This window comes from Dermacentor albipictus, chromosome 1 (genome assembly GCF_038994185.2).
Source record: "Dermacentor albipictus isolate Rhodes 1998 colony chromosome 1, USDA_Dalb.pri_finalv2, whole genome shotgun sequence".
NCBI classification, from domain to species: Eukaryota; Metazoa; Arthropoda; class Arachnida; order Ixodida; family Ixodidae; genus Dermacentor; species Dermacentor albipictus.
The window spans coordinates 210,718,311-210,742,199 of record NC_091821.1 but is presented as its reverse complement, the minus strand read 5'-3'; the positions used below and the strand labels follow the sequence as shown (position 1 = coordinate 210,742,199).

Below are 23,889 nucleotides of genomic sequence, written 5' to 3'. Positions count from 1 at the left end.
GATAGTCCGCAATGTATCGTCATTGCGTTCCTTACTCAAGCAACGCAAACACAAAGTACAATCATATAAATTAGTTTCACAAGCTACTGTAAACTTTTGTCAAAACTGAAGCGGTGAGCCTATGATTGAAGGATTTACCGTAAACTGTATCCATCCGCCGCCAGGGCAAACCACTAAACATAAATTAACGAAGAAATGAAAGAAACGACTTTCTTCTGCCACGTTATTTAAATAAGATTTAAATACGAACACAATTATGATAAGCTTAAAGTGTAGCAACGCTAGTTATACTTTTATATATACATAATATTGACGAAAGTAACGCTGACATCAAAAATGATGTGCGCACGTGTTGTTTGCGCCATCTATGGACTCTTTTAAAAACTTATCAAAATTTTATTAGGTGTTCTTAGAAAATTACTTACTTATTTATTATTTTTATAAATTTACCATAAAATTTTATGCGCTTAATTTTATATTGAATTATATTGCTTAAAAAATTTAACATCATTTAGGCGACGGCTAGCGGCGACCACAAAAACGTGCTTCAAGATGGCAGCGTCGTTGAGAAAACAGACCGTAAGTTCGGACGAGTATCAATTCTGTAAATAATGCCATTAATTCGCGATCTAAGGCTCAAGCTTGCAGGAAACATGTTTATGTACTAGTAGTTGACTGTTTTTGTTGCGTTTGTGTGTACGTTTCTGTTCGCAGGCGTCGAAAAACGAGGAAACTGAACCGCGTGCACGAACTTCTCTTTGACGTTTCTGCACTCATGATAACTTGTCTCTGAGCTAAACTGGAGACCCTAACTATGTGTGACTTTCAACGCGCATTCACCAGTCGCCTTGATGCGCTAAAAAGATGTGAGATTTGTTCTTGTATTGCGTTAACGGATCGCCTGTAGCTTCGGTTGTAAATGTTCTGGTTACTGCCGTGCGTGACTCCAGCATTCGTTTCTTTTATTTCTTTTTTATGCACTAGTTTTTATAGAAGCCCCCCCCCTTTCCAAAAAAAAAAGAAAAAAAATGTACGATCATTTTCTTTTAGCAGCGCGGAGTGCCGGCACATGTCGTACCCGCCCACGGTCTCCAAGATGCCGCCGGTCAGGAAAAAAAAAAAAAATAGGAATGAAAAGAAAAATAAATCAAACGGAAGTTTACAAGTTGCTCCATTTAGTCAAGATAATACGTTCCAAGAATCTGTCTTGAAATTTAGCAGTCGAACATGTTTATTTATTCGTTCGTTCATTCAGAAATAACCATAAGGGCCCTCAGATGAGGGTACTACCGGGGGAGGGGGAGGCAGAACTTGTGCAACTTATCACTGAAATACACAGCTATACCATTAAGGGAAAACAGGGGGAAGGCGGGAGACGGAAATTCGAGACGATGAGCTAAACGAGAACAAGGTGAAAGCGGGAGCCAACGTTTCGACAAGTGGACTTGACACTTTCAAGGCTATGTCATACAGCTATACCATTAGTAGCATTATGTTACCTGCAATAGCTTGAACAGAACACATTTCTTAATTTTTTTTTTTTTACCTGCAAGGTGTCGGGAGCAATCTTTATTTGATCGTACATTGAATTGACTGGGCTGACATTCGGAATTGGCATGCGGTATTGAACATTGAGTGCTGAAGCTGAGAACGGAGTAGAACTGTTCCTACAGCATTGTCTTTATCGCCGTAATAAGTGCACCGACCTTCTGGATTTGCAGCTTATAAATAGAAATGTAGATAGGAAACAATGACAACTTGACTAATAATTCATTCACACGAAAAAAAAAAAAGAGGTTTACCTGTATAAAAAGAATGAACTGCATACCATGTCATAAATAAGCAAATATGCATATATAGATTGCAGCCTTGAATTGAAAGTTTAGCTGTGCTATCTTACAACTACATCTATGCACCATCTTGCAAGGCTTATGCAGTGCAGACAAAGCAACAGGCATGTTGGACTGCTGAAAAATTTGCACATCTATGCAGTTCCACTTCTGGATGGGCTTAAGCTTATAAATGATGCTAACAACCAGCAAAACAATCACAGGGCATCTGTGCAAGGTTAGTCCGAGTGTTTAGTAAGCAAATAGCTATGTGCTGGGCCAGGACTCTCCTCAGTTTCATATGAAATACATTGCTGCTATTGAATAATACCACATCTGTAGTTGTCTTAGGCAAACATGGAATTGAGCATTGTGGATGGAACAGTTGGAAATGCAGGTTTGCTCTTAATTGCATGACGTGACCTGCAGCTTCGGCTGTGATGCACAGACTCGCTGAGATTAAATATTCTCTAGTGGGGATTAAAATGCAGGCGTGAGGAGCAAACTGACGAGCTTCATTATTTTTAGGAGGGTGATGTACAAGTCACGGCTGAGGACCAGGAAATGATCAACAATTTTGCCAGACAAAATGCCAGACTTGAAGATGCAACAGAAGAGATGAAACATCTAGAGGTATGTCTGCATCATTACCCTTACATTACCAGCCTGAGAATGTGGAATACTGCAAATGCGCACATTACTTCTGATAGTGCCTCAGATTTACTTCTTTTTCATGTTGCAGATTGTGCTCTATAGTAGGTCTTGTGTATGTGCAGCATTTGTTTTACTTCATTATCTATGAAGTTGGCTCCCAATGTGCAGAAGTAAAGGTCATGGGGATGTTACCCAATAGTAATTGATGTGTTGTATATGGTTCAGAATAGGCACATTGTTTGTGGCTATTCTGCATGACCTGTAAACTGACCTACAATCATGACGCAACCATGCAGGACAATTTAAGTCTTTGTCAGTAATGTCTAAGCAGCAAACTATTGGCAAACATCAGTGCAGTTCCTGTCACATGTTTAACTAGTAAAATCAGTTTTATTTCCATTTCCAATGTTTTCTGTTATGCAGAACACGTCGTGTGGTTGGCATTTCTGATAAATCAATTATTCTGTTCAGAACAGCAAAATTTTACCTTGCATTAAACAGTTGTCATAAGACTGTCACGTTCCAAATATGTTGCAAATACTACAGTGCGTTTTGTATTATATTTTGCCATTTTAGTTGTACATACTACTCGCAATACATAACTGTGACACATGAAATTGTGATCTCATTGTTGGTATTTTGAATGGAAGTAAAGTAGAAATAATTGCTGAGAGAGTTCATAGGAGTCTGCAAAATTTCGAAGAAACACCTGAAGAAACATGAATGAAAAAAAATAATTGGTGATTTTTGCTAGAAGTACTGAGCAAAGTACAAATACAAACTACGTAGCTTGCTCCTGGTTTCCGACATCTCTAAGTTATACCAAGCCTAAAAAATTTGGCAGAATTGATGGGATGAATGTTAGTCACGGTGATGCCCATGCTATGAAGGAAAGCTGTGGCTTTGCAATTGTCAGAACGCCTACTGTGCAGGGAGAATTTGTATTGACTTCTTGCAGCAGGTTTCTGGTTTCCTCTGCATTCTTCAGGCTCTTGAAGCAATGGTTGTTGGGTTGGAGAACATTAACTAACCTCCTCATACTTGATTATCATTCTCAATCGGCCTCGCTCTGCAAGCAAGTAGTTTGCCTAGTCATGCACATTGAACTGACCCTGCAGCCTTTGCGTCCTTTGTATAGTAATGTACAGTAATTACGAGCATTTGCACAGGTGGCGTTCAAAATGCAAGAGCAGACTGCTAGCCAAGCTTCTGTGGAAGGTCGGCCTAAAATCAACTGCATGCTCTTGTGCGAGTGAAAACTCCACACAAGAAGTATCTCGCATAATAAGTTGTACATAAGTTGTCAAAACACTAATGGATAAAAGCAACCCACTTCGTGAAAAAAAAATAGGGTTGCAATCATTAATCAAACATAATAATTAAAACAATGTGCAATCCTGTGCAGAGGTCGTAGCACAAATTTGGACGACCTAACCAGAAAGCTCCCGTGTCTCCACTGCTGTTGCGATTTTTTGCATTGTTTGATTTGGGAAGTGCAAGGAGTACAGGAGGCTGGTTTTGAGAATACCTTCCATCAAAATTTTATTCCTTGGCAAAGTGTCATCCTTCGAGACTCCCCCGTGTGCCAAAAATTTTTAAATCTTAAGTCTTATTTCATACGGTGCGTGGCATTGCTTGGAGAAGAGTCTATGGCAATGTTTTAAGATGTAAAAAACTATATATAAAATTGGTCAATTTCCTATGGCCCAGTAAGGAAACCTCTCAGGCACCAATTAATTTCGTCCATTCAAAATTTATTTCACCTCATATCTTGCGTCTTCAGAATCATGAAAGCTGTACAGCTGCAGAACCATTAAGAATTCTCAATTCACCGAGTTTTGTCAAGTTTAAAGAATGTGGACTCTTGTGCAAGAGCTGCCTACAGGAATGTCAGATGTGAGAAAATCAAATGAACATCAACTATTTCATATCTAGCTTCCAAAACACCTACCCAACCACTTGGAAAATATACCTGACGTTTTTACATTGTAAAACGGCGAATGAAGTGAACCCGCTACGTAACGCCATACCGACACCAACAGAAAAGCCCAGCCAACTAGTTTCACTGAAATGCTTTGTGCACATTATTCAACTTGCAGTACAGGTGCAATCAGCTGTGTTTCAATATGTGTGCGACACATCTGTTATATTTTCACCAGAGTTTTTGCTGTTAATGCATAATCTCCGTCATGGGCAATTGTGTGTAGAGCGCTTGAAGAGTTGAATAAAGATAAACATAGGCGCATGCTATTTTGCACAAGATTGCACATTTCAAAATGGTTTGGTTAGTGTCAGAAATCAAGGCTAAACTTTGGTTTTACACATACTCAGCATTCTCTCCTGCTTGGCTCTAAAAAACACCAGTCCTTGTCGTCTAGGTATCATTCCTGCATTACATTAGTTATCTATTGTGTCTCTGCCCAAGCTGTGCATTGAAAAAAGAGAATCCCTTCAGTACCACAGCAAAGGGAAACTTCCACTCAAGCACTGTTGACTGCACCATTTTTCTTCATTGACTAGGATTTATGAGCGCAGAGGTGGCATGTTTGCTCCTCAAGTTCCGTGACGATGCAAATTTACCCCCGTATTCTTAAATGATCCTTGACTCGGAAGCTCTTCCTTCACTCTACCGAGTTCAGTACAGCACTGCCCATCGGCTGAAGAAGGTGCTACATTACTCAAGAATTGCCATGGAGTATCATTGAAGTGCAGTGACCATTTTTGCCAAGAGATGGCGCTGCCATCGACTTTCTCATAAAAGGCAAAATAAAAATCTGAGCATGGTGGCAACTGCCATCGCCCCGTTTCAAAGGGGACGCTCCTACCTTCCGTCCATCCATCCATCATTACTTTCTCAAGTTAAGGTGGAGGGTTCAGTGGAGGAACGTTGTAGAACAGAGGGGTTAGTGTCACTATGACCTCAAATTTTTTTGTGAACATAGGGTTTTATTTGGTACACACACATTACATGATGATTATGTATGGAGCAATGACATTTGTGATGGGGGCAATGCTGCTGTCGCTCTGCCTATACATTAACAACACACTCACTCATGCATGCAGGGCATAAATTCTAAATTATTTATCTGACAGACAGAATCAACAGTCTTGTGCTGGAGTTAACATTTTGACAAGGGGATTTTGTATGGTCAAGCAAAAGGGATGCCTCTGGTGGGAGCCAGCACTTCAACAGGGATTTCAAAGACAAGTCCCATTCTTGAAACATTGACTCCAGTCTGATACCCTAGTCGCACAGTGCAATTGCTCAATCAGGATCAAATTTCTTGATTGCATTTTGTTCACTTGAGCAAAGGAGCCAATCACAATCGAGAATTAAATTCTGATCGAAATTGTCCCATGTGACCTGGCATGAGACATCCCTTGTTTGACCACTTGACAACTTCAACTATTCATCTTTTCGTGAAAACTTTTGCCTTGTTTTTATTATCTGGCCGAGTATTTATGCAGGTATATGTAACGTGCATATGAAAAATACATCTGTGGTGACCCTTACCCATAGTATTGGTCTTGATAATCAATGCGGCGTATCTATTGCACTTGCAAACTGCTCTAATGTATCTGACAAAAGGGTGGGCCTCATCTCCTCTGGTTCCCTATACGAATGTATGCTGTAGCACCCCATCTCCTAAGCATTCTTACTTTCATTCATTTGTGCATGTAGCTCATTGATAAGCCAAATGGATTTTTTTTTTTTAGCATTAACAGAAGAGGGGAGAAAAGGAAAAGTGGGGAAGTTTGTCACAACAGAATACCTCACTTCCTAGATGGCAAACACATAAATTGCATGTGCACAGGACCATGGAGACTTGGCAGTGAGCAACGTTGGTCAGACAAGCGACGTCTTTGGAGCAAATGTTTCAACAAGGGGACTTTGTCTTCCCTATATCAATGTCTGCCAAACACTTTCACTCTCATTCAATTGTTTCCTTGAGGAAGACCAGTCCCTCTATGAAAATGTTGGCTTTAAACACATTTTGTGTGCTACAACTGGTGTGAACAAAAACATGGCACTCTCACTGTCAAAGGCCAAATGACGCAAGCTGAATGACTCAAGAAACAAAGTAATGCTTCATCTTCTGTCGCAATGAGCTGAGCATCCAAAAATCATCTGTTCCGACACCATGTGGGTGGGTGATCAACTGATTTAGCCACCATTTGTTTCACAGAGCACAGGCTCTAGGCAGGATGCTCAGTGTCGCCTGCTCTTGCCCAAGTGGTAGCGTAGGCATCACGTGGGAAGTGTTGGGTTTGTTTTGCAATAGGCATGGCTATTGGCACTGAACTGCTGTGAATGAGTATGCTAAGTGCAAGATTAACTGAACACACCGAACTGTAGCTCTAGACACATAAGCACCACCATTCACTTCCTTCTTTCCTTGTTTCCTGTCCTTCAATATTGCACCTCTTACACCAAGAAAATGGCCAGAATCTGCTTTAACTGGCCCCTCCTTCTTTTTACCTTGGTTTTAAAGGTTGACTTTGTCAGATATATTGTCAACTCCAGAGTGAGGAACCAAGTTTGCGTCATAAGAAAATTGGGTGAAATAAACCAACTTAAGTCAGAGACAGTGTTCAGTTCTTAATAAGTTAAATGCAACCAGAGGAGCAATCGTGTTTAATTGTGTAGCTTCCAGTAAGCTCATTTTGTGGAAATATTTGAGTGACCTTATTTCGTTTATGAACATAAGACATAAATAAAGCTGATTTCAACCACATTACAACTGTGCATATTCCTATACAGTAACTATCCACGATCAGCATATGTTGATTTACTGTAGTAAAATGTACCACGCAGCCGTTAAATAGCTTTTCTCAAGTTTGCTGCTGCTCCTTCCTTGCGATCTGCCACTTTCGATGATAGCATTCATTAGGCAACTCTTGAAAACTTGCATTAAGGTATGTCTCATGCCTGTGACCAAACATGCTCAAGTGTATGTAATACGTATATTTGTACTAATGTGTACATCATGCAGTATGCACGGTACTTCCCTGCACCGAAAGTGATAGCACAGTTGCTGCACATCTGTGACATCACATTATGGAGTTTATACATTTAGAATGCTTCTTTGTTAAAAAAAAAAAAAGAGGCAGTATAGCACTTCTTAGTAGATCAAGGTTTCTTGAAATAGTAATTAATCTTCTAGAAAGATTCCTACATTTATTTTTATGCCATGTTTTAGAGAAAACCATGACAGCAGGGGCTACACAGATGTTCCACAAGTATGATTACCTGTAACGAATGGGCTTACAGAGAGGGTGCCATGCATCCATAAAAACGTCCTGCAGACCGGTGTGTGATGTGATAGTGCTTGTGAGTTCTTGAAATAGGCCAAACTGCATTTACCTTCATGTTGAAGTACATCATGAGCGAGACATGCAAGTTTGTGCAGTATTTTCAGTGTGCTAGCTCCGACATTGTCCTACATTTATGTCACTTTCTTGCTTTTGAAGACTGTTCTCTCAACAAAAATGGCACTTTAGACACCTCGGAACACAAATCAATCGTTAGCGTGAATTAATATTTGCCATTAATGTCCTTCAGTGATTGATGAATCAAAAATGGTCAGTTGTCTCTTTTGTAATGCTGCATGCTACAAATGCTGTGAATGCGCACCACTTGACTTTTTTTTTTGTCTCATGCAGAAGGAGTTGCGCAACTTAGAAGACGCTGCAGATGAAATTATGATGGCTGAAGATGATATCCACGTACCATATCCTTAAATGCATTAGTCACTTGTTTGGTGGTTGCTACTTCTGCAATATTGCTTTCTTTGCCTTAACAAGTATGCTGGGTTTCACTGGTGATATCAAGGAATAATAGCCTAATTGTTGTTCTTTTGGATGCCAGCAATGGAATTGGTTGAAAGTATTTTAAAGTTATTTGCGAATTTTCAAAGGAGCACTAGAGAAAGAATAAAAGAATGTAATCCTCTTTAATTTTCTATGCTTTCTAAATTCTTATTGGATGAGTAAAATCTGAGGTATAAGATACATGCACTGATGCCACAGTTTTAGCTTCTTTTAAGTATACAATGCTAAAAGATTACTGTGGTTTTTGCTGACAATAGATTAGCTGTGAAACCTCATTGTGAGAAGTTGCACCATAAAAGTGAAAAGAGCAAGAATGAGGTTCAGCAAAAATTGATGTTCCCGATTTCTAAAAAAAAATTCATTCCACAACGCTGCTTAAGCAGTGCTTTCCATTTTGGGTGGCTGTTTCTTCATTCACTCTTGTGTAAATTTGAACGTGCACATGCTACATCGGTTTAGTTTTGACTGGCTGCTGTATGAGAAAACATAATTGCTGCACTTGTACCAAAGGACAGAATGCAGTGATTTGTTTTCTGTAGTCTGAAGACAAGCCTGGAAAGGGCTCTCCTGTGAGAACTGTTGTGGGCTATGCTGCACAGTTAATTTTTGTGTGCTCTAAAGTGGTGGTCATGATGGAAGCCTCTGTACCCAAGCACAGGCATTTAATTGTTATCTTCTCTCGAGCAGCATCATTAGTGCCTTCTTAACATTTCTACCAGGTCAGCTCCAAATATGATGGAAAGGCGCACCAGACTGTTGTTGATTGGATATATTCTTCAAGTCTTTGTCAACAATTGCCATATTGTGTACTGCACCATGCTTGCTCTTAAGACCAAAAAAGAAATGCACCGGGTTTTCCTTTGGTGCAGACAAGTGAGACAGCCATTGTATCGCACCACAGTTAAATCTAAACCAATATAGCACATCCAAACTTGCTTGAGAGACGGCGACCACACATGGAAAGCGTTGATAGGACATTGTGGTGAACAGTATTTTTCAAGAGACCTGGAGTGAGGATAATCTTCTGTTCTCTCGTGCACACAACATTATGCAGAAAACGTCTGGCTCCATTATCAGCTTGTAGCACACCTAGTTTTCTTTTTCTTTCTTTTCTTCCTGAATTCGTAGGCTTCCATTGCAACGACTGTTCGGTCACAAAACATTCATCACTTGGAATTTCTAGTCTGTTCAACCAGCTTTTCAGGAGCCAGTAAGTGTCCGCCTATTGGAGTGCTGATTGGCTAAGGTACGGCTTAAGACAGCCTGCCTCTTTCTCACTCCTACTGCTCATCAACCGCAGAAATGGACAGTCTATGAGGTGAACACGTAAGAGTACCCCCTCTGGTCTAGCCTAGCACTTTGAGCCAGTTTCAGAGCTTTTTGGATAATGCCTGCTATACTTAATTTATGTGAACCTGAGGCAGTTATGCTGCTTGTGTCCACAGGTCTGTATTGATGGTTTGTTCCTGGCAACAGTTTGTGTGTAAGTGCTTGACAAAGCAATGGTTGTGTGCTGTGTGCACGAATCTGAGTGGCTGCACTGTTTTCTGCTGACTTGATAACTGCTGAATATCTATGGAATAGCTTAGAACAATGCATTAGTGACCTTACTTTTGAAGGAAGTTCCTTAGCTGGAATCACGTACCAGCTAGGAGATGTATTTGTCAGCATGGACTCTGAGGAGGCTCAGCAAATGATTGAACGAGCAAAGGAGCAGAGAAAAGCACGGACCAAAGTTCTTGAAGAGGAGACTCGCATCATTAAGGGCATCATGGCCGAGCTGAAGTCGCAGCTGTACAACAAGTTCGGAAACAACATCAACCTGGAACCTGACGACAGCTAGCCAGCCTTGCCATATGTATGCATTCTCACATCTAACTTAACAAGCTTTTTTTTTTAACTATTTGTCTTTTGTAGTGTTGCTCTTAAGCTACTTGAAAGTTCTGCGCCTTCCGAGTTCAGCCTACGGGACGTGAAGAAATGTGCTGCTTCAAATAAAACACAAATGTGTGCCGATTACCAACATTATGTGGAAGACTGCACTGTAGCAGTCCATGAATATGGTAACAAATACAATAAACAAATTCTGCAATGTTTGTCTGTGCTTTTTATGTCGTGCATAACTTTTCTGCTCCTGCATGCAAGTACTGAAGCAAAATGGCAAAAATAAGTGAACACTTGTGGCAGTCCAGTTGTAAATATAATCCAACTCCTAGAAGGCACTTTCATGATGTTGTGCTATTGTGGTAACAGTCATAGCTGAATAAAGGATCATGCAGCTCAGTGTTTTTGACAAGTCTGTTGGTACGAAATGATGGTAATCTTCGTTATTCTAATCTTTTTGTACATGCTTCTTTAAAGGGGCCCTGCATTGCCTATGTGGTTTTATTTGCTCTTAGCATAGTATGGGTTGTGGTGATGTCCCTGTTATGACAGCAGTGATATTGGAATGTTTGGACATTTCATCCAACCAGAAATGTACTTTGCTCATTGACTGTAGCGGCCTAGGGCAGTTATTTTCAGCCACGTATGTGTCGAGACATGTCCATTAGTGATTAGTGGATGTGCAGCATACGCATCTTTCCATGTGCTCTACAAGGAAGTTTTTATTTGAGTGGTGCGATGTATGTCCCTTTTATCTAGGAAGGAAGCACAAAAATAAATGCTGAAATATCCAAAGGGTGAAATTATATATGCAGCAGTTGGAGGCACTGTTGAGACATGCCTTGCTTTTACGGGACGTCCCCTCTTGCACTTGCCCTTTTTTTTTGTTTTTTGTTTTTTTTGCTACTCTGTGAATTTGGGGTAATGCGACAAACTTTAGTTTTTCAGCAGCTGCCCACCCTTTACTCACAGAGGAGTAGGTTGAAATTAGCAAATATCCCTTGGCTACTGGCCTGACCTGGCCATGCCATTGGTAGTGTAAGTACATGTGCCCACAAAGCAACATGGGAAAATGTATGGGCACTGGCTGTGGCAAAAAGGTCACAGTGATACGCAGGCTTGCACATGTTCATGGAAGTGTTGCTCTCACTGATAGCAGCATATGGCATCACTGGGCAAGTAATATGCGAAAGAGGAAGCTTTTATTTTCTCCTTTGAATTTCAAAGTTGAATAATTTGTCTACATGTGCCGACATAATTTTTGTGTTGAATTCAGGACTGTACAAAGAATTCTTTGAAGTGACTTTTTTAGCATTGCCGGGATCCTTTATCTCCTTGTTGGGTTACAAGATGCACCAATCTGGCTATTCGCCATGCCATACAGGAACATTTTCTGCCAAACTACTACGTTTAAAAGCATAATTGTGTGCTTTTTATAAGGCGAAAGCCTTAATTGGCTCGCTGCAATGATTTATACCTAAAAAAGCGGCATCTAGTCCAGTGAGACAAAAATATCAGGAGTGGCTCATACCCCCGTAAGCGAGCAAAGATGGATGGATGGATAGATGAAAAACTTTAATAAGGTCCTTTGGGGCGCGCACTAACGCACAGCAAGCCGCTCCCACGTCGAAACAAAGAGGCCGAGCCTCTCCGCCGCGTCGTGGGCCCGTTGGACAGCCCATAACTGGTCTTCGAGGTTGGGGCTGTGTAGGACAGCATCCCAGTACGAAGAAGTGTTGCTTTCATTGCCGCGTAACGCGGGACATTGCCAGAGCAAAGATGCAATGGCTGAATATGGATGAAGAAACAAAATCTTTAGGTAGTGTATTAGATGCTCGCATGTGTCCGAGCAGGTCGACCTACAGTGCCATAGGTTTAATTCACACTGCTGCTCGTTATGTCTTGTAAGAAGTCTGAGCCCTGCTATCATATAACTTAATGCATTATCACATGTGCAGCAGGCTTTCACCTTCATGTGTTACAGGAGTGTAACATGCGGCCGAGCTTTTTTTTTTCTTTTGGCTGTCTCCTATCAATTCTTGTGCATGTTTACAAGCTGTCACCAAGTTTAACACTATGTCTACGGAGCAATACTTACTTTATTAAGCTACAGTAAAAGTGGAGCAAATGTGAAGCAGTAGCTGTCTCATACTGTACACCAGAGCAAGTAGAAAGGAAGACGTCATGCTTGAAATGCCAACAAAGGATGGAAAGGAAACCAGGGCATAACGAATTGGCTTTAAAAGTGGCAGTGTATGACATTGGGAATTGCTGTGCTTACTTCCACAAACGATGGCTTCAGCATATCTCTTGTCTTTGGGAGAAAATCCACAAGTTTGGAGCTATGACTGTTGGTACCGGGGGGCTTGCCTTTCCAGCCTGTCTTAGAAGCTGATACTAAGTATACACAAGAACAGGTTGCACTTCTTTTGCAGGAACATTATGCTTAAGTTACTTCTGCCCATTTGAGGGACTGATGAGGAGCCCACCAAAGAAAAGACCCCAGTACCAGATTCAAGTGTATACCAAGACAAATCTCATTTTCTCCATTGCAAATACAAGAGAGAGAAAGAGAGTGTGTGTATGTGTGCATGCACCTATGTTGTGGTTGCCACCTTTCCTCAGGTGAAAGTAGGTGGTGTTTAGCTGATGGGGAGAAATGGGCTGCTGAAATACCCATTTTTAATTTTTGGCATTTCTGTTGCATTTATAGCTAGTTTTCTTCGCTATTTGCTGTGTGCAATACTGCATTATGCGATCCTTCCTTCAAGTTAATTTAGACCACCTGAGGTTCATTAACATGCTCCCACTGCACAGAAAACGAGTGTTTCGCCATTCTGCTCCCACTGGTATACGGCGTCCGTGGCCACAAATGAACCCTGCACCAATTTTTCTAAACTTGGTGAAGTCACTTGAAATGCTAACACCTCTATCATGATGACTAGAATTTGTAGATTTAGCAGTTCTGCGCTTTGAAGCCAGTTTTTGATTAACCTGTATTACGATCTATTAATTGGCATCTCCACTTACCTACTGGCTTACGAGCAGTCAATTCAGTAATGTGCCACTCAGTCCCTTGCCACCATTCTCATTAGACAACCCTTTATCTTCACCGTCTAGTTGGTGTTCCCTGCTTGGCTATTGTGGTGCCTTTAGGCCAATGCCGTGCTATCAACACACCACTGGTTTTTCATTCACATGTTGGCAGTAGCAAATTTGTGGCTTAGTCACTATAATGCTATATTACAAATGGAGAGTCTGCAGTTTTGATTGCAAGCTCAACCAATGGCAGAAGGCTCTGCCGCTGCTGTACCTGTAGACCAGAGGTAGACTTTTCCTGTGCAAGGCTATGCACTGAAACCTGGCATAATGCTTTCATGCTTAAAATTCAGGGTTATAGTACAAGCAAATTTTCTGACTACTTGAGAAGCGCCAGGCAGCTACTTTTTATTCAACACAAGGCAAGTTTTGCCGGCAGGTTTGTGGGCACTGGCTTTTGATATATTGCCACAGAAGTGAGTGAAATCCCCGAGACACCTGTTCTTTGAGTTGCAAAATACTTGGATTTCTCTGTGACGATTTAAGACTTAGTACCTCTCTGCAGTGCTGATTGGGCAGGACGTTTTAGTCTAAACCAAAATGAAGTGTTGGCAAAGCAGGACCTCAATTCCTACACTACAAGAAAAGTTTGCACCCTCCTGGCCTTATCTTTTACCCAAACGATAACTGTCATCTCTCTTGCGTGCCTTTAACGTTGTGCACCCAGTGCTTAGGTCATGAATGGCATGCACATTATCAGCGTGACATGGCATTCCCGACAGTAAAGCAGCAAGCGCAGAGTTTTCAAGAAAGGAAATGCAATCAAGATGGATGATTATTGTTTGGAAACAAGATATGCCCCTAATGGTGTATGATTTATAGTGTAGAACCAAAAGTCTGTCCTACATATCCTGGCATCATCAGCTGTCCAAACAATTGCCTTATTGCTCTACATGTAGTGACATTGTGGATAACAGTGCATTGACGTGGTAGCCAAGTCTATGTATGCTAGCCACGACAACCCCTAAAAGCTTTGTCCACCATAGCACTCTCTGTCATGTAGGAGAAAAAATAGAAAGCAATGCACTAGGGAAAAAAAGTAACAACTCCCTCCCCTTTCCCCCTTAAAAAATTCTGCAGATTATGAAGTTTTGGTGACACCGCAAGACAACAAAGTGCATCACGATAAAAAATGTGCAGCAGATTTCGGTGATGAACATGTCTTCTAACTACCTCAGTCACGATGACAGACCTTGTAGAGCTAGGGTAAGATTTAAATATTCTGTGGTTTCAATTATGAAAGATACGATCTGACTATGAGGCATGAGGAAAGCTTTATTTTCCATTGAACTGTGTCGAAATGCAAGGAATGTCATGCGGGACCCTGCAGAAGTGTGCCACAGCACGATGACGAACTTCAGTGTCTAACTAAATCTTCAGATGTCGCAAAGAAAGCTTCACTAAACATTATTGCCTCCCTGCTGCAGCCAGTTTTGTCTTGCCGACACTTTTGGGGTTCAGCATATCTGTATTCGATAGTGATGACGTGGCTGCATAGGCTTCTTTTTCACGAGTAAAACTTTTATCTTCTTTGTCAGCTAGAAGAGCATGCACTCCTACTTTTATCAGTAAACTGTTGCTATGCAAGTTGACACATGCCAAGCATCTCAAAGCACTAAGCTTGCATTAAGTAAGCTCGCAAGGGTGTTAATCTGTCTTTCTAGGCATGCGTCCATGACCTAATAGTAAAGGGTTAGAGCATCAGACTGCTGTGGAGGTGAACTGATTTTGAAACCAACAATTAGACAAGCAATTTTCTGCTTGTATTCAGCAACAGCTTCTACTCGGGTAGACGACACACCAAATCGTGGGGAGGTAGGCAAAGAAAGACTTCAAAGGCAAAAAAAAAAAAGAGGGAGAGAGAGAGAGAGAGACTATGACTGAACACTGGCCATGGTCTTGCTGCCATTCAGGGATACGTGGCACCTTCATGAGACCGATGTAGACAGCTGCATTTTCTGTATGTAGGTTTGCATACCTTCCCACTATTTCAAACATTTACAAAGCTGCCTCAACTACCCGAAAAGTAGCACTGCCTCAGTTAGGACAGGTTCAACCCGAGCTGCTAGCCACACCTGCTCACAGCTGCAGCTATGAGCTGCCATCCATCAGTGTGACTTCAAAGCCTTAAAGTTTATCTAACTTTGTGCAGAGAGGTCGCCACTGCTATGTGACAAAAATAGAGGCTTGTTGGAGAGCTACAACTAGAGAGTTTAGCTGAGTGTTTATGGTTCAATCTGATCAGTTAGGTATCCTAATATAGTTCTCAGCTGTTCTGCAGGAACGCCACTGCACATGTACAAAATGCTCATGCTGGCAGCAGAAGGCAGAATGCTGCCTTTACTCTGCTGCCGAGTCGATTGAGTGAAGCGCGACTGTGTGTTCACTTGGCTTCCTTATCATTCAACAAGCAAGCTGACTATCTGTTGCTTGCCTAGTGGGAGACATGCTCATGAAAATGTGAAATAAATGCTATGCAGTGCCTGAGTGCATGAAATGCAAGTGGAGTGGATCATAAAGAAAGCTGAGCTAAAGCTGTCTACTGCTGTTACTAAAACGGTTGCATATAGTGCAGGTCACTTCATGCATGCTCTTTACACATTAAGGCACAAGCACGGAAAACGTTCATTGGTAGCTAGAAGAAAACAAAAAGGCACCACATACAGTTTCCCATTTGGTCTGGCTGGTGACGTGATTAGTAGATAATGGCACAGCAAGAATAATGAAAATATCATGAACTTAATCTATGCCACCATGCAATATGACAGCCAGCAGTTATGATAAAGGTGTGACCTCCCAACAAAACAAATTGCAATTTGAGCCTCCATTCTGTGTACCATGTAATGTGCATCACCATTTCCCACTGCCCTCCCTTTGTCTGCACAGACCAATTTGTGGACATTCGAAGACAAGAAACACACCTGGGATCTGTAGCAAAATAATTGAAAAACAAAAAACCTGGTAATGAAGCAGCTTAGTCCAGCAATAAAACCTTTTTACTTCCAAGGCATCCGTGCCACAGTGGCTATAGATGTTCTGCTATTGAGCACAAGGTTGTGGTTTCGATTCTTGGTGGCTGTGGCCATATTTCGATGGGGTAAAATGCAAGAATGCACATGTTGCATGCTTTGGGTGCACATTAAAGAACCCCAGATGGTCAAAATTATTCCGAAGCCGCCCACTACACTGTTCCCTCATAGCCCCACTGTGCAGCTTCTGGATTTTAAACCCCAGAACTAAATTTATTTCTAATGCAAGCCACAATCGAAGACAGGTGAGAAATGCACCGTGAATAATAAAAATTAGCACACGAATACAGCAGTGAGTGGCCCTGCATTAAATGCCCTGCACCATCGTGCAGGGCTTAATTATTACACCTCTGCTTACATGTGCTTGGCTTGTAAATGACCAGGTCTAGAGTGAATCCAGTTTAACCCCTCAAGTGTTTATTTTGAGCAAAAGTTAGCTTCTTTAGCTTTTTTAAAATTATTTTATGGCTTATTTTCAAACTTAATTCCATTGAAAACCCTTCTCAAGCTTTTTCAACCAACTTGCTTCATGTTTTAAGTGTGAGACCCTCATTTTACCTCTTCACTATGCAATATATGCAATTGTCGTTGCCATAAACACTATAGTTTTAAACAAGAAAAAAGGTGCAGCAGGCATGTGATTCCAAAAAACAGTGTTTGAGTGCTGAAGAAGTGCTGCCATCTATGAAGTAGAAAGCCAAAACACAATAAACGCGCCCCTCCAGCGCTGACACAATAACTGTCATCCATGTTGTAGAACACATAGACTGAATAAACTGGCTGAAAAAGTTTGGCATCTATGTAGTGAAACACAAAAAAGCAAATTCACTGCAGATTTCAAACGCTGGCATTGCAGCCGTCGATGTAGTAGAAGAAATAAGCGGACGTGCCGAGTTTGTCCAAATCGACAAGCGGAGCTCATGCAAAACAAGTGGTGTTAAAAGCCAGCTATTAAATTTTGGACCATGTAAGAAGCAGAGCTAGAGATAGTGTATATGTAGAGCAGCTTATGTGTAAAATTTTACATTTAAAATGCAAGTGGATGCATCATAAAAAGCTAGCAAAAAACTTGGAGGATGCTTAAGCTTCGTCTTTATGAGTGGAACGAGATAGCATTCAAGGATCCCCGACTGCTCCTCACGCTTCCTGGCAACTACAGTCTACGTAGTCATAATGTTCACCGGCAAATGCTGGTGGCGAACGAATGCTTATGCATGAAGCCAAGCTTTCTGGTAGCAGAAATGTGGGCTCTTGCGTGGGCTGATCCCGGAGGTAGTGCACAGCCGTGCCAAAAAAAATTCAGGTTTCAATTATTGTTTCGCACTTTTAATATTTCGGTCTCAGAAGATCTAACACAAAAGGCATGCACTGTCGGTGTTTTGTTTCACGATATTTATGTGTGGGCTGTCATTCTCGAAATTCTGAGGAATAAATTTGTCAAGAATGTAAGACAAGGTATGAGCAGCTTTAGTGATAGAATGGTGTTCCATCTTTATTTCAGCACAGGGCTTGAAAAAATATTGTTACGTCCAAGCGCGTAAAAGGGACGCGTGGATCAAGAAGAGAAAGAAAGAAGAGAACGAAGACTGTGCAGCGGCCATTCCCGTTGTTCGTAGCCTGCCGTTCCTGCTCTCGCACGCCTAAATAAACCCCTTTTCCCCATGCTTGTAACAATATAACTAAAAAGAAATAAACTGAGTTTGTTAATACAAAGTACCACACACACACAAACAAAAAAAAATCACTGTAGAAATTCAACACTGAGGGTAGCTGAGGAAGTACATTCTTTGCATTGAAGTAGAGTGGTACTATCACTTTGATAGAACGCCTGCACAACTTATGAACAGCGAAACTGAACTTGTGTTTGCAGGACTTTGTACGGATAGGATGATAGAATAACCCGCATATACAGTATGTCATATAGCAAGGCATGGCATATGCACACACCTAAATACATACAGTTTTCCCTCGTGGACAACTCTGCCGACACTGGATTTTCTGTGACATGGGGCCCTTAACACTATCGCAATAATATGGTTCTCTTTGATAGTGAAATTCAAGAAATCTCCGTCATTACAGCTCGCCAGAAATTGCAGAAAACCCAGAATACCGAGAACAAACGGGGCGCCTGGGGATGGCTTCCAAAATTGGGCAGGGTGCACAGCACATTGAAAATCTTACAGGTGATGTTCCAGAATCTGTGTCATACCAGATAACCATTAGGTGCCTGCATTGTCTACTTAAGTGTCATATAAAAGCTGTTCAATGAAAAACATTGACAATGACCAGCCTTGCAGCTTTGCCAAGACTGCTTCAATTGTACATATACTTGTGGAGGCCACTGAATGTATGAGTGTTTGTATTCTTAGGCTATGTACGCTTTCACTCTCTCTTTATTTTTCCCTTCACTCTTAGAGATAATGTATAAATTGAGCTCCGGGTGCTTGTACTAACGCTCTTGATGAAGGCTGGACTGCAGCCAAAATGTTGAAATTAAACGTTTGTTTTTGCATTTTTATGTGCACCTGCACTTCAATTGACTATATATATGTAACCAATTAAGCCAAAGTGTCATTCCAGTCGGCCTTTGATGGACATATGCCAGATCAATGCTTGACAAAGGTCTTGAGCAAGACACCTACAAATATGGGCTAGATACATAATTCTGGGCCACTGCTTGAGGATACAGCGAGTGAATTGTGTGAAACCATTAAGAACATTTCTAGACACATTGGACTTGCAAATTTGCAACATGCAAAACTCCAGAATTTACAGGAAACAAAATATTAAGCACTGAGAGCTGGTGACATGCTCATAATGCAAGCAGCAGTGTCTTTTGAAAATATACTGTGGCAGATACAATGAAACACTCAAACAAAGCGTAGTAATTCTTCTATCTACAAAATTTATTGGTATGCCAACAATATTTCACTGAGAATAAAAGCCTAGCATCATCAGTACCTCATTTATCCGCTATTTCTTTCACTTCGGGTGCAGCAAGGAAAGCCTTGTACGGTGGACTCAACCCGAAGACGTCGCTTTCCTTGTCAACATCTTTCACAAAATCAGTAAAAATGCATTTCTGGCCTGTTATAGGATCAATAATGTTGCCATTCTTGTAGACAATTTTTTCCACTTTGTGGGAAATCCTCAGGCTGAGACGTTCTGGCAGTTCCTGTACACAAGCAACAAAAAGAGAAATGCACACATATAAGGAAAATACATGGCGCAGATTTATGCCACAGTTGTTTAACCCACACTCTAAAAATGACCCTAATATACTGATTGTTTTTATTGGTTCAAACAAGCATGTATGCAAAGAGCCAGAAAATACTATTGAATATCTTTATTTTAGCACAGGGCTTGAAAAAATATAATTAAAAAGAAATAAACCGAGTTTGTTAATCCAAAGTACAAAAAAAAAATCACCGCAGAGCTTCAAAAGTCTGAGGGTAGCTGAGAAGGTATATTCTTTGCACTGAATTAGAGCGGTACAATCACTTTGATAGAACGCTTGCATAACTTATGAACAGCGAAGCCGAACTTGTGTTTGCAGGATTTTGTACAGATGCGCCCAGGTTGTCCTCGGTAGAAGCAGTATACCCAGGGAAAGAGTTAAACTAAATTCAGGGGTCTTGCGTGCCAATCCACAATGTGATTATGTGGCACGCGGTAGTGGGGGACTTTGGATTAATTTTGACAACGTATGGTTCTTTAGCATGCAGCCACTGCAAGGTACAGAGGCGTTTTTGCATTTCGCCCCCATTGAAATGCGGCCACCACAGCCGGAATTTGATCCCGCACCCTCGGGCTTAGCAGGGCAACGCCAAATCCAGAACGCCACCACCGCAAGGAGATAAAAGGTTGAAATGTGGAAATGCTGGTATGTGCCAAATTAAACCTGACAGCAATGATTTAGACAGGCACGTAGAAAAAAAGTAAATCGTGTTGTCAGTGCAGACATATCAGGATTTTTTTTTTTTAAAGAAACACTTTATTCCAGCACAGAGTTATATAATATGTATGGTTGACAGTATCACCTGGGCCCTTAGCCTATATGGCTAGTTTTGGGTCCACAATATAAAATCATCATGAATCCAAAGTAAAGATAGGTAATCTTATATGTGTCAAGTGATGTTTTAATGATGGTACCACATTTGGACGTTTGTTTTTTGATGAAGCTGGGTATTTTATTCCAGATTTTTGCACTGATATATGATAGGGAATGTTGACCGTATACATTACGAGTTTACAGCAAGTTAAATTAATATATTATGTTCAGCCTGTCTAGTATCCCTTGTTAGGTGTGAGAAACATTGATGAATTTAGATAAGTGGCATTACATCTAACTGTGAAAAAAGGTGTGCAACAAGGCACGTCTTTAGTGACTGATGCTGTTATTCTCACCGCACGTTTCTGAAGTGTGAAGGAATCAAGGTACGATGTGTAGGTGAAACCCCATGATTCTGTACAATATGAATGGAAGTGTCTGCACGCCTTTAGTAAGTATAAAACAAGATAACCAACGCTTTTTAATTACTTGTTCAACATGTGGTGCCCAGTGTAATGACAAGCCTAGAGTTATTCCTAGATTTGCAGTTTCTTTCACGTAATAGAAATTATTTACAAATCAACAGCAAAAAACAGTACTTCTTGCTAACTTTGTATTTAACATAAGAAATTGCTTTGTTAAAGGAGTACTGACATGACATTTTTAACTAGCCTTTTAGCATTAAATAAAAGTCCAAGCGAATGCCTGCCATCAACTTTGGACATGCCCTAGGATAAACACACTTTGCGAAAGTGTACTTCGGTGCACGAAGTTGGGAAGTGACCAACCTGAAGACTATGAATGATGGATGGTTCATGGACAATCGATTTTATAAGTCACTCTTGCAGTATCTGCGCTAGATGGACCTCCATGCTTATATTTAATTTCATTCCAACATTATGTCGTGTGGCAACGCAGGTGAATACGAAGATGTCTTTTGTGCTGAGGCAATGCATACGAATGCAGCATTCATTGCTGCGTGTCCAGTCCTGCTGCTTCACGGGCACACTCCAGTAAGTGTGAGGCTGAAGGCAATGTTTCAAGGTGTTGTTGAACATTGCACAAAGCCTCTCTTGGAACTCGATAAGATGATGCACTACTCACACCTTTGTGTTAAACTAATAAGTCAATGCTGTGCAGCCATTCACTGGGGCAAAAGATACCATATGGGAGGAGGGAACAAGAACAGCCAATTAAATGAGTGCCTAATAGTGAATATTCTGAAAAACATTGTCAATTAATACTGGGCACTATGATTGGGTTTTCTTGGTAGCTTCACCTTACGCAACTTTCTTTCAGAATGTGCCAACTGTTGCCACATTTTTTTCACAAATGATTGATACACAGCTGAGCTTGCGATGGCCCAATTTAAAGCAAATTCTTGCTTGGTACAAACAGCCCTTCTCAGTTTCTCATCATTCTATAGATCTTCCAAGAAGTTCATGGAGTGCTTTCCACTTATAGCAGCCTGTTATAACAAATAGAAGCTGCAGTTCAGTAGGTTTGCTGTCAGCCAATGTATAAATGGAGATATGTATCTTGCAATCATATTTGCATAAAAGTTGGTGAAAGAGGCTGTTCTATGCACATGTGCTACCTGTGATCGCTAGGATTTTCTCAAATTTCAAAATGACCTTCACTGGGTGGTGAATGATTCAAGGCTGACTGTCTCCATAGGGACCGTGCAGCCCTTAGCACACAGTTCACTTTGTCTTATTCCTTGCCAACTCATGAGCAAGTCTCCTGTTTTCGTTTTCTTTTTGTCTGTTTTTAAACAGGTGTAGGTTTATTGTGAATACTGACAGTGGTTGCCCCTACTTTTTACTATTCACACTAAATTTACAATGTCAGACGCAGCTTCTCTGTAAAAAGAAATCCAAAAATAAAAGTTATTAAGGAGCAAGGGTACGTGTTGTTGCTTCCTCAAGAGGTAAGCTCCGCAACTGAAAAATTCATCCTGTTCTGGCGATCGAAACCGGCACCCCCGTCATTCCATTGCAGTCGCTTTACTAAGAAAGCTAACGAAAAAGAAGGAAAGGCTTTCTGGAATATACGAACAACTAACAATGTAGGTTAAAAACCTGACCGAAGCACCGATATCATCGGTCAAAAGAGCGAGCATCGTCAAAGTTATCGCACACACTGTAGAAATGATGACAGGTCGAAATTGCGCATATATGTACGAACTTGCGCATGGTACCCCGTCCTATATTGCTAAAGACGCTAAAGACAGCCGAACGCGAAAGGCCTCAACAACATGTATGGAAATCTAAGAGCATCAGGTTTCTCACTTTGACGAGGACCCAGTCACCAGGTTCACACTCCTCATTGGCATCCAGCGCCTCGTATTCTGTCCTCTTTTTATAATGCTGAAATATGTGAATAATACAGGCATTAGTGTCAGACAAAATCCAAAAATGGCATTTGAAGGACGCGTGCTTACCGCCATCAGAAAATTGTCTAGCTCGAACCGGGTAACAACAACTCGAACAGTCTTCTTCACTGCCGATGAAACACACTTTCCAAGAAAGAGCGCAGGCGATGCAGCTGCTGCCATAATTCCAACCAACTAAACGTTTACATAAGAACAGCACACACAGATTACAGATACCCACGGCCTCAACTACGAGAACCTAGGCTACGCACACTTGCGTACACACGCCCGGCATGCTCGCATGATGGAATGGATGGATGGATGGATGGATGGCGGCTATACCCTTTGTAACGGGCGGCGGCTGGCGCCACCTAGCCTTTTGTCCCCCCCCTCCTATTTTATTATTATTCTTTTTTTTGCCCAACCTAGTTTTTACTCCCCTCCCCCCCCCCCAAGATAACTATCTAAAACAGTAGAGGAAACATTTTGTCCCCGATTTATGTTATTATCTATCCCTTGACTTCCTCCACCAATCCTCTAGCCTCCCCTTCGTTACTGCCACTCTTTTCTCATCTATTTGCCCTCGTTCCCCGGGAAAACCTAATGCCCCTTCCATATCTGCCTCTGTTCCCTCTGCCTGGGTCGGGCGAAGGGCTGTGCATCTATCGACGTTGATAGGGCTGTCAGGGCTGTCGCATGGGCTGTCGTCATTGGAACGCATAGAGTTTCTAAATAAATGTTGGAACGGGTCGCCGCAGTGTTAAGATACCGTAGCGGCGTAGTCGAGATAAAAAAAATTAGAATTGAATATAATGAAAAATAAAAACACAACAAGTAATCACTCTCGTCTCGTACACGCAGGCCTTGGACGTGATGGCCTGTCCCACGGTGGTGGTCTGCCGATCCCTTGCACCGAGACACCTTCAATATCACTCCCTACGTAGGGCAATTTTTTTTTTTTAGCTAGAGTTCATGCAGGCTCATGTAGACGACTGTATTGCCAGGAGAGGCTATATAGGGTACGTTCGACCAATCAGAGCAGACAGCGCGTCATCTTCTGTATCAGCAGACGAAAAGCGCCTGACTCCGCACGTCGCCTGACTCCGCACGTCGCCTGACTTCGCACTCACTGGCTGT

The 23,889-nt window shown here is 41.4% G+C and overlaps 2 protein-coding genes across 2 annotated transcripts; one reads left to right on the top strand and one right to left on the bottom strand.

Annotated features, from left to right (window-relative positions):
• The first annotated feature begins 439 nt into the window (after positions 1–439).
• Positions 440–10,411, top strand: Pfdn4 (prefoldin subunit 4). The gene is made up of 4 exons (XM_070530819.1): positions 440–579; positions 2,358–2,462; positions 8,148–8,215; positions 9,957–10,411. The coding sequence occupies exons 1-4, from the start codon at positions 553–555 to the stop codon at positions 10,156–10,158; spliced, it is 402 nt and encodes a 133-aa protein (XP_070386920.1). The 5' UTR covers positions 440–552; the 3' UTR covers positions 10,159–10,411.
• Positions 10,412–19,209: 8,798 nt separating this feature from the next.
• Positions 19,210–23,056, bottom strand: mRpS17 (mitochondrial ribosomal protein S17). Its single transcript, XM_065438236.1, has 3 exons — positions 22,822–23,056; positions 22,670–22,747; positions 19,210–19,502 (listed from the first exon to the last, which is right to left on the bottom strand). Exons 1-3 carry the CDS (start codon positions 22,933–22,935, stop codon positions 19,290–19,292), a joined length of 405 nt encoding a protein of 134 aa, XP_065294308.1. The 5' UTR covers positions 22,936–23,056; the 3' UTR covers positions 19,210–19,289.
• Between the last annotated feature and the right edge of the window lie 833 nt (positions 23,057–23,889).

What these genes read in the sequence shown, in the direction of transcription:
- Pfdn4 (XM_070530819.1), top strand. Translation starts at nt 553, where the DNA reads ATGGCAGCGTCGTTGAGAAAACAGACC. An exon ending in AAGAGATGAAACATCTAGAG is followed by an intron (nt 2,463 to 8,147) that starts GTATGTCTGCAT and finishes TGTCTCATGCAG; the next exon opens with AAGGAGTTGCGCAACTTAGA. An exon ending in GAAGATGATATCCACGTACC is followed by an intron (nt 8,216 to 9,956) that starts ATATCCTTAAAT and finishes AGCTGGAATCAC; the next exon opens with GTACCAGCTAGGAGATGTAT.
- mRpS17 (XM_065438236.1), bottom strand. Translation starts at nt 22,935, where the DNA reads ATGGCAGCAGCTGCATCGCCTGCGCTCTTTCTTGGAAAGTGTGTTTCA. An exon ending in TAGACAATTTTCTGATGGCG is followed by an intron (nt 22,748 to 22,821) that starts GTAAGCACGCGT and finishes CACATATTTCAG; the next exon opens with CATTATAAAAAGAGGACAGA. An exon ending in GTGACTGGGTCCTCGTCAAA is followed by an intron (nt 19,503 to 22,669) that starts GTGAGAAACCTG and finishes GCTTGTGTACAG; the next exon opens with GAACTGCCAGAACGTCTCAG.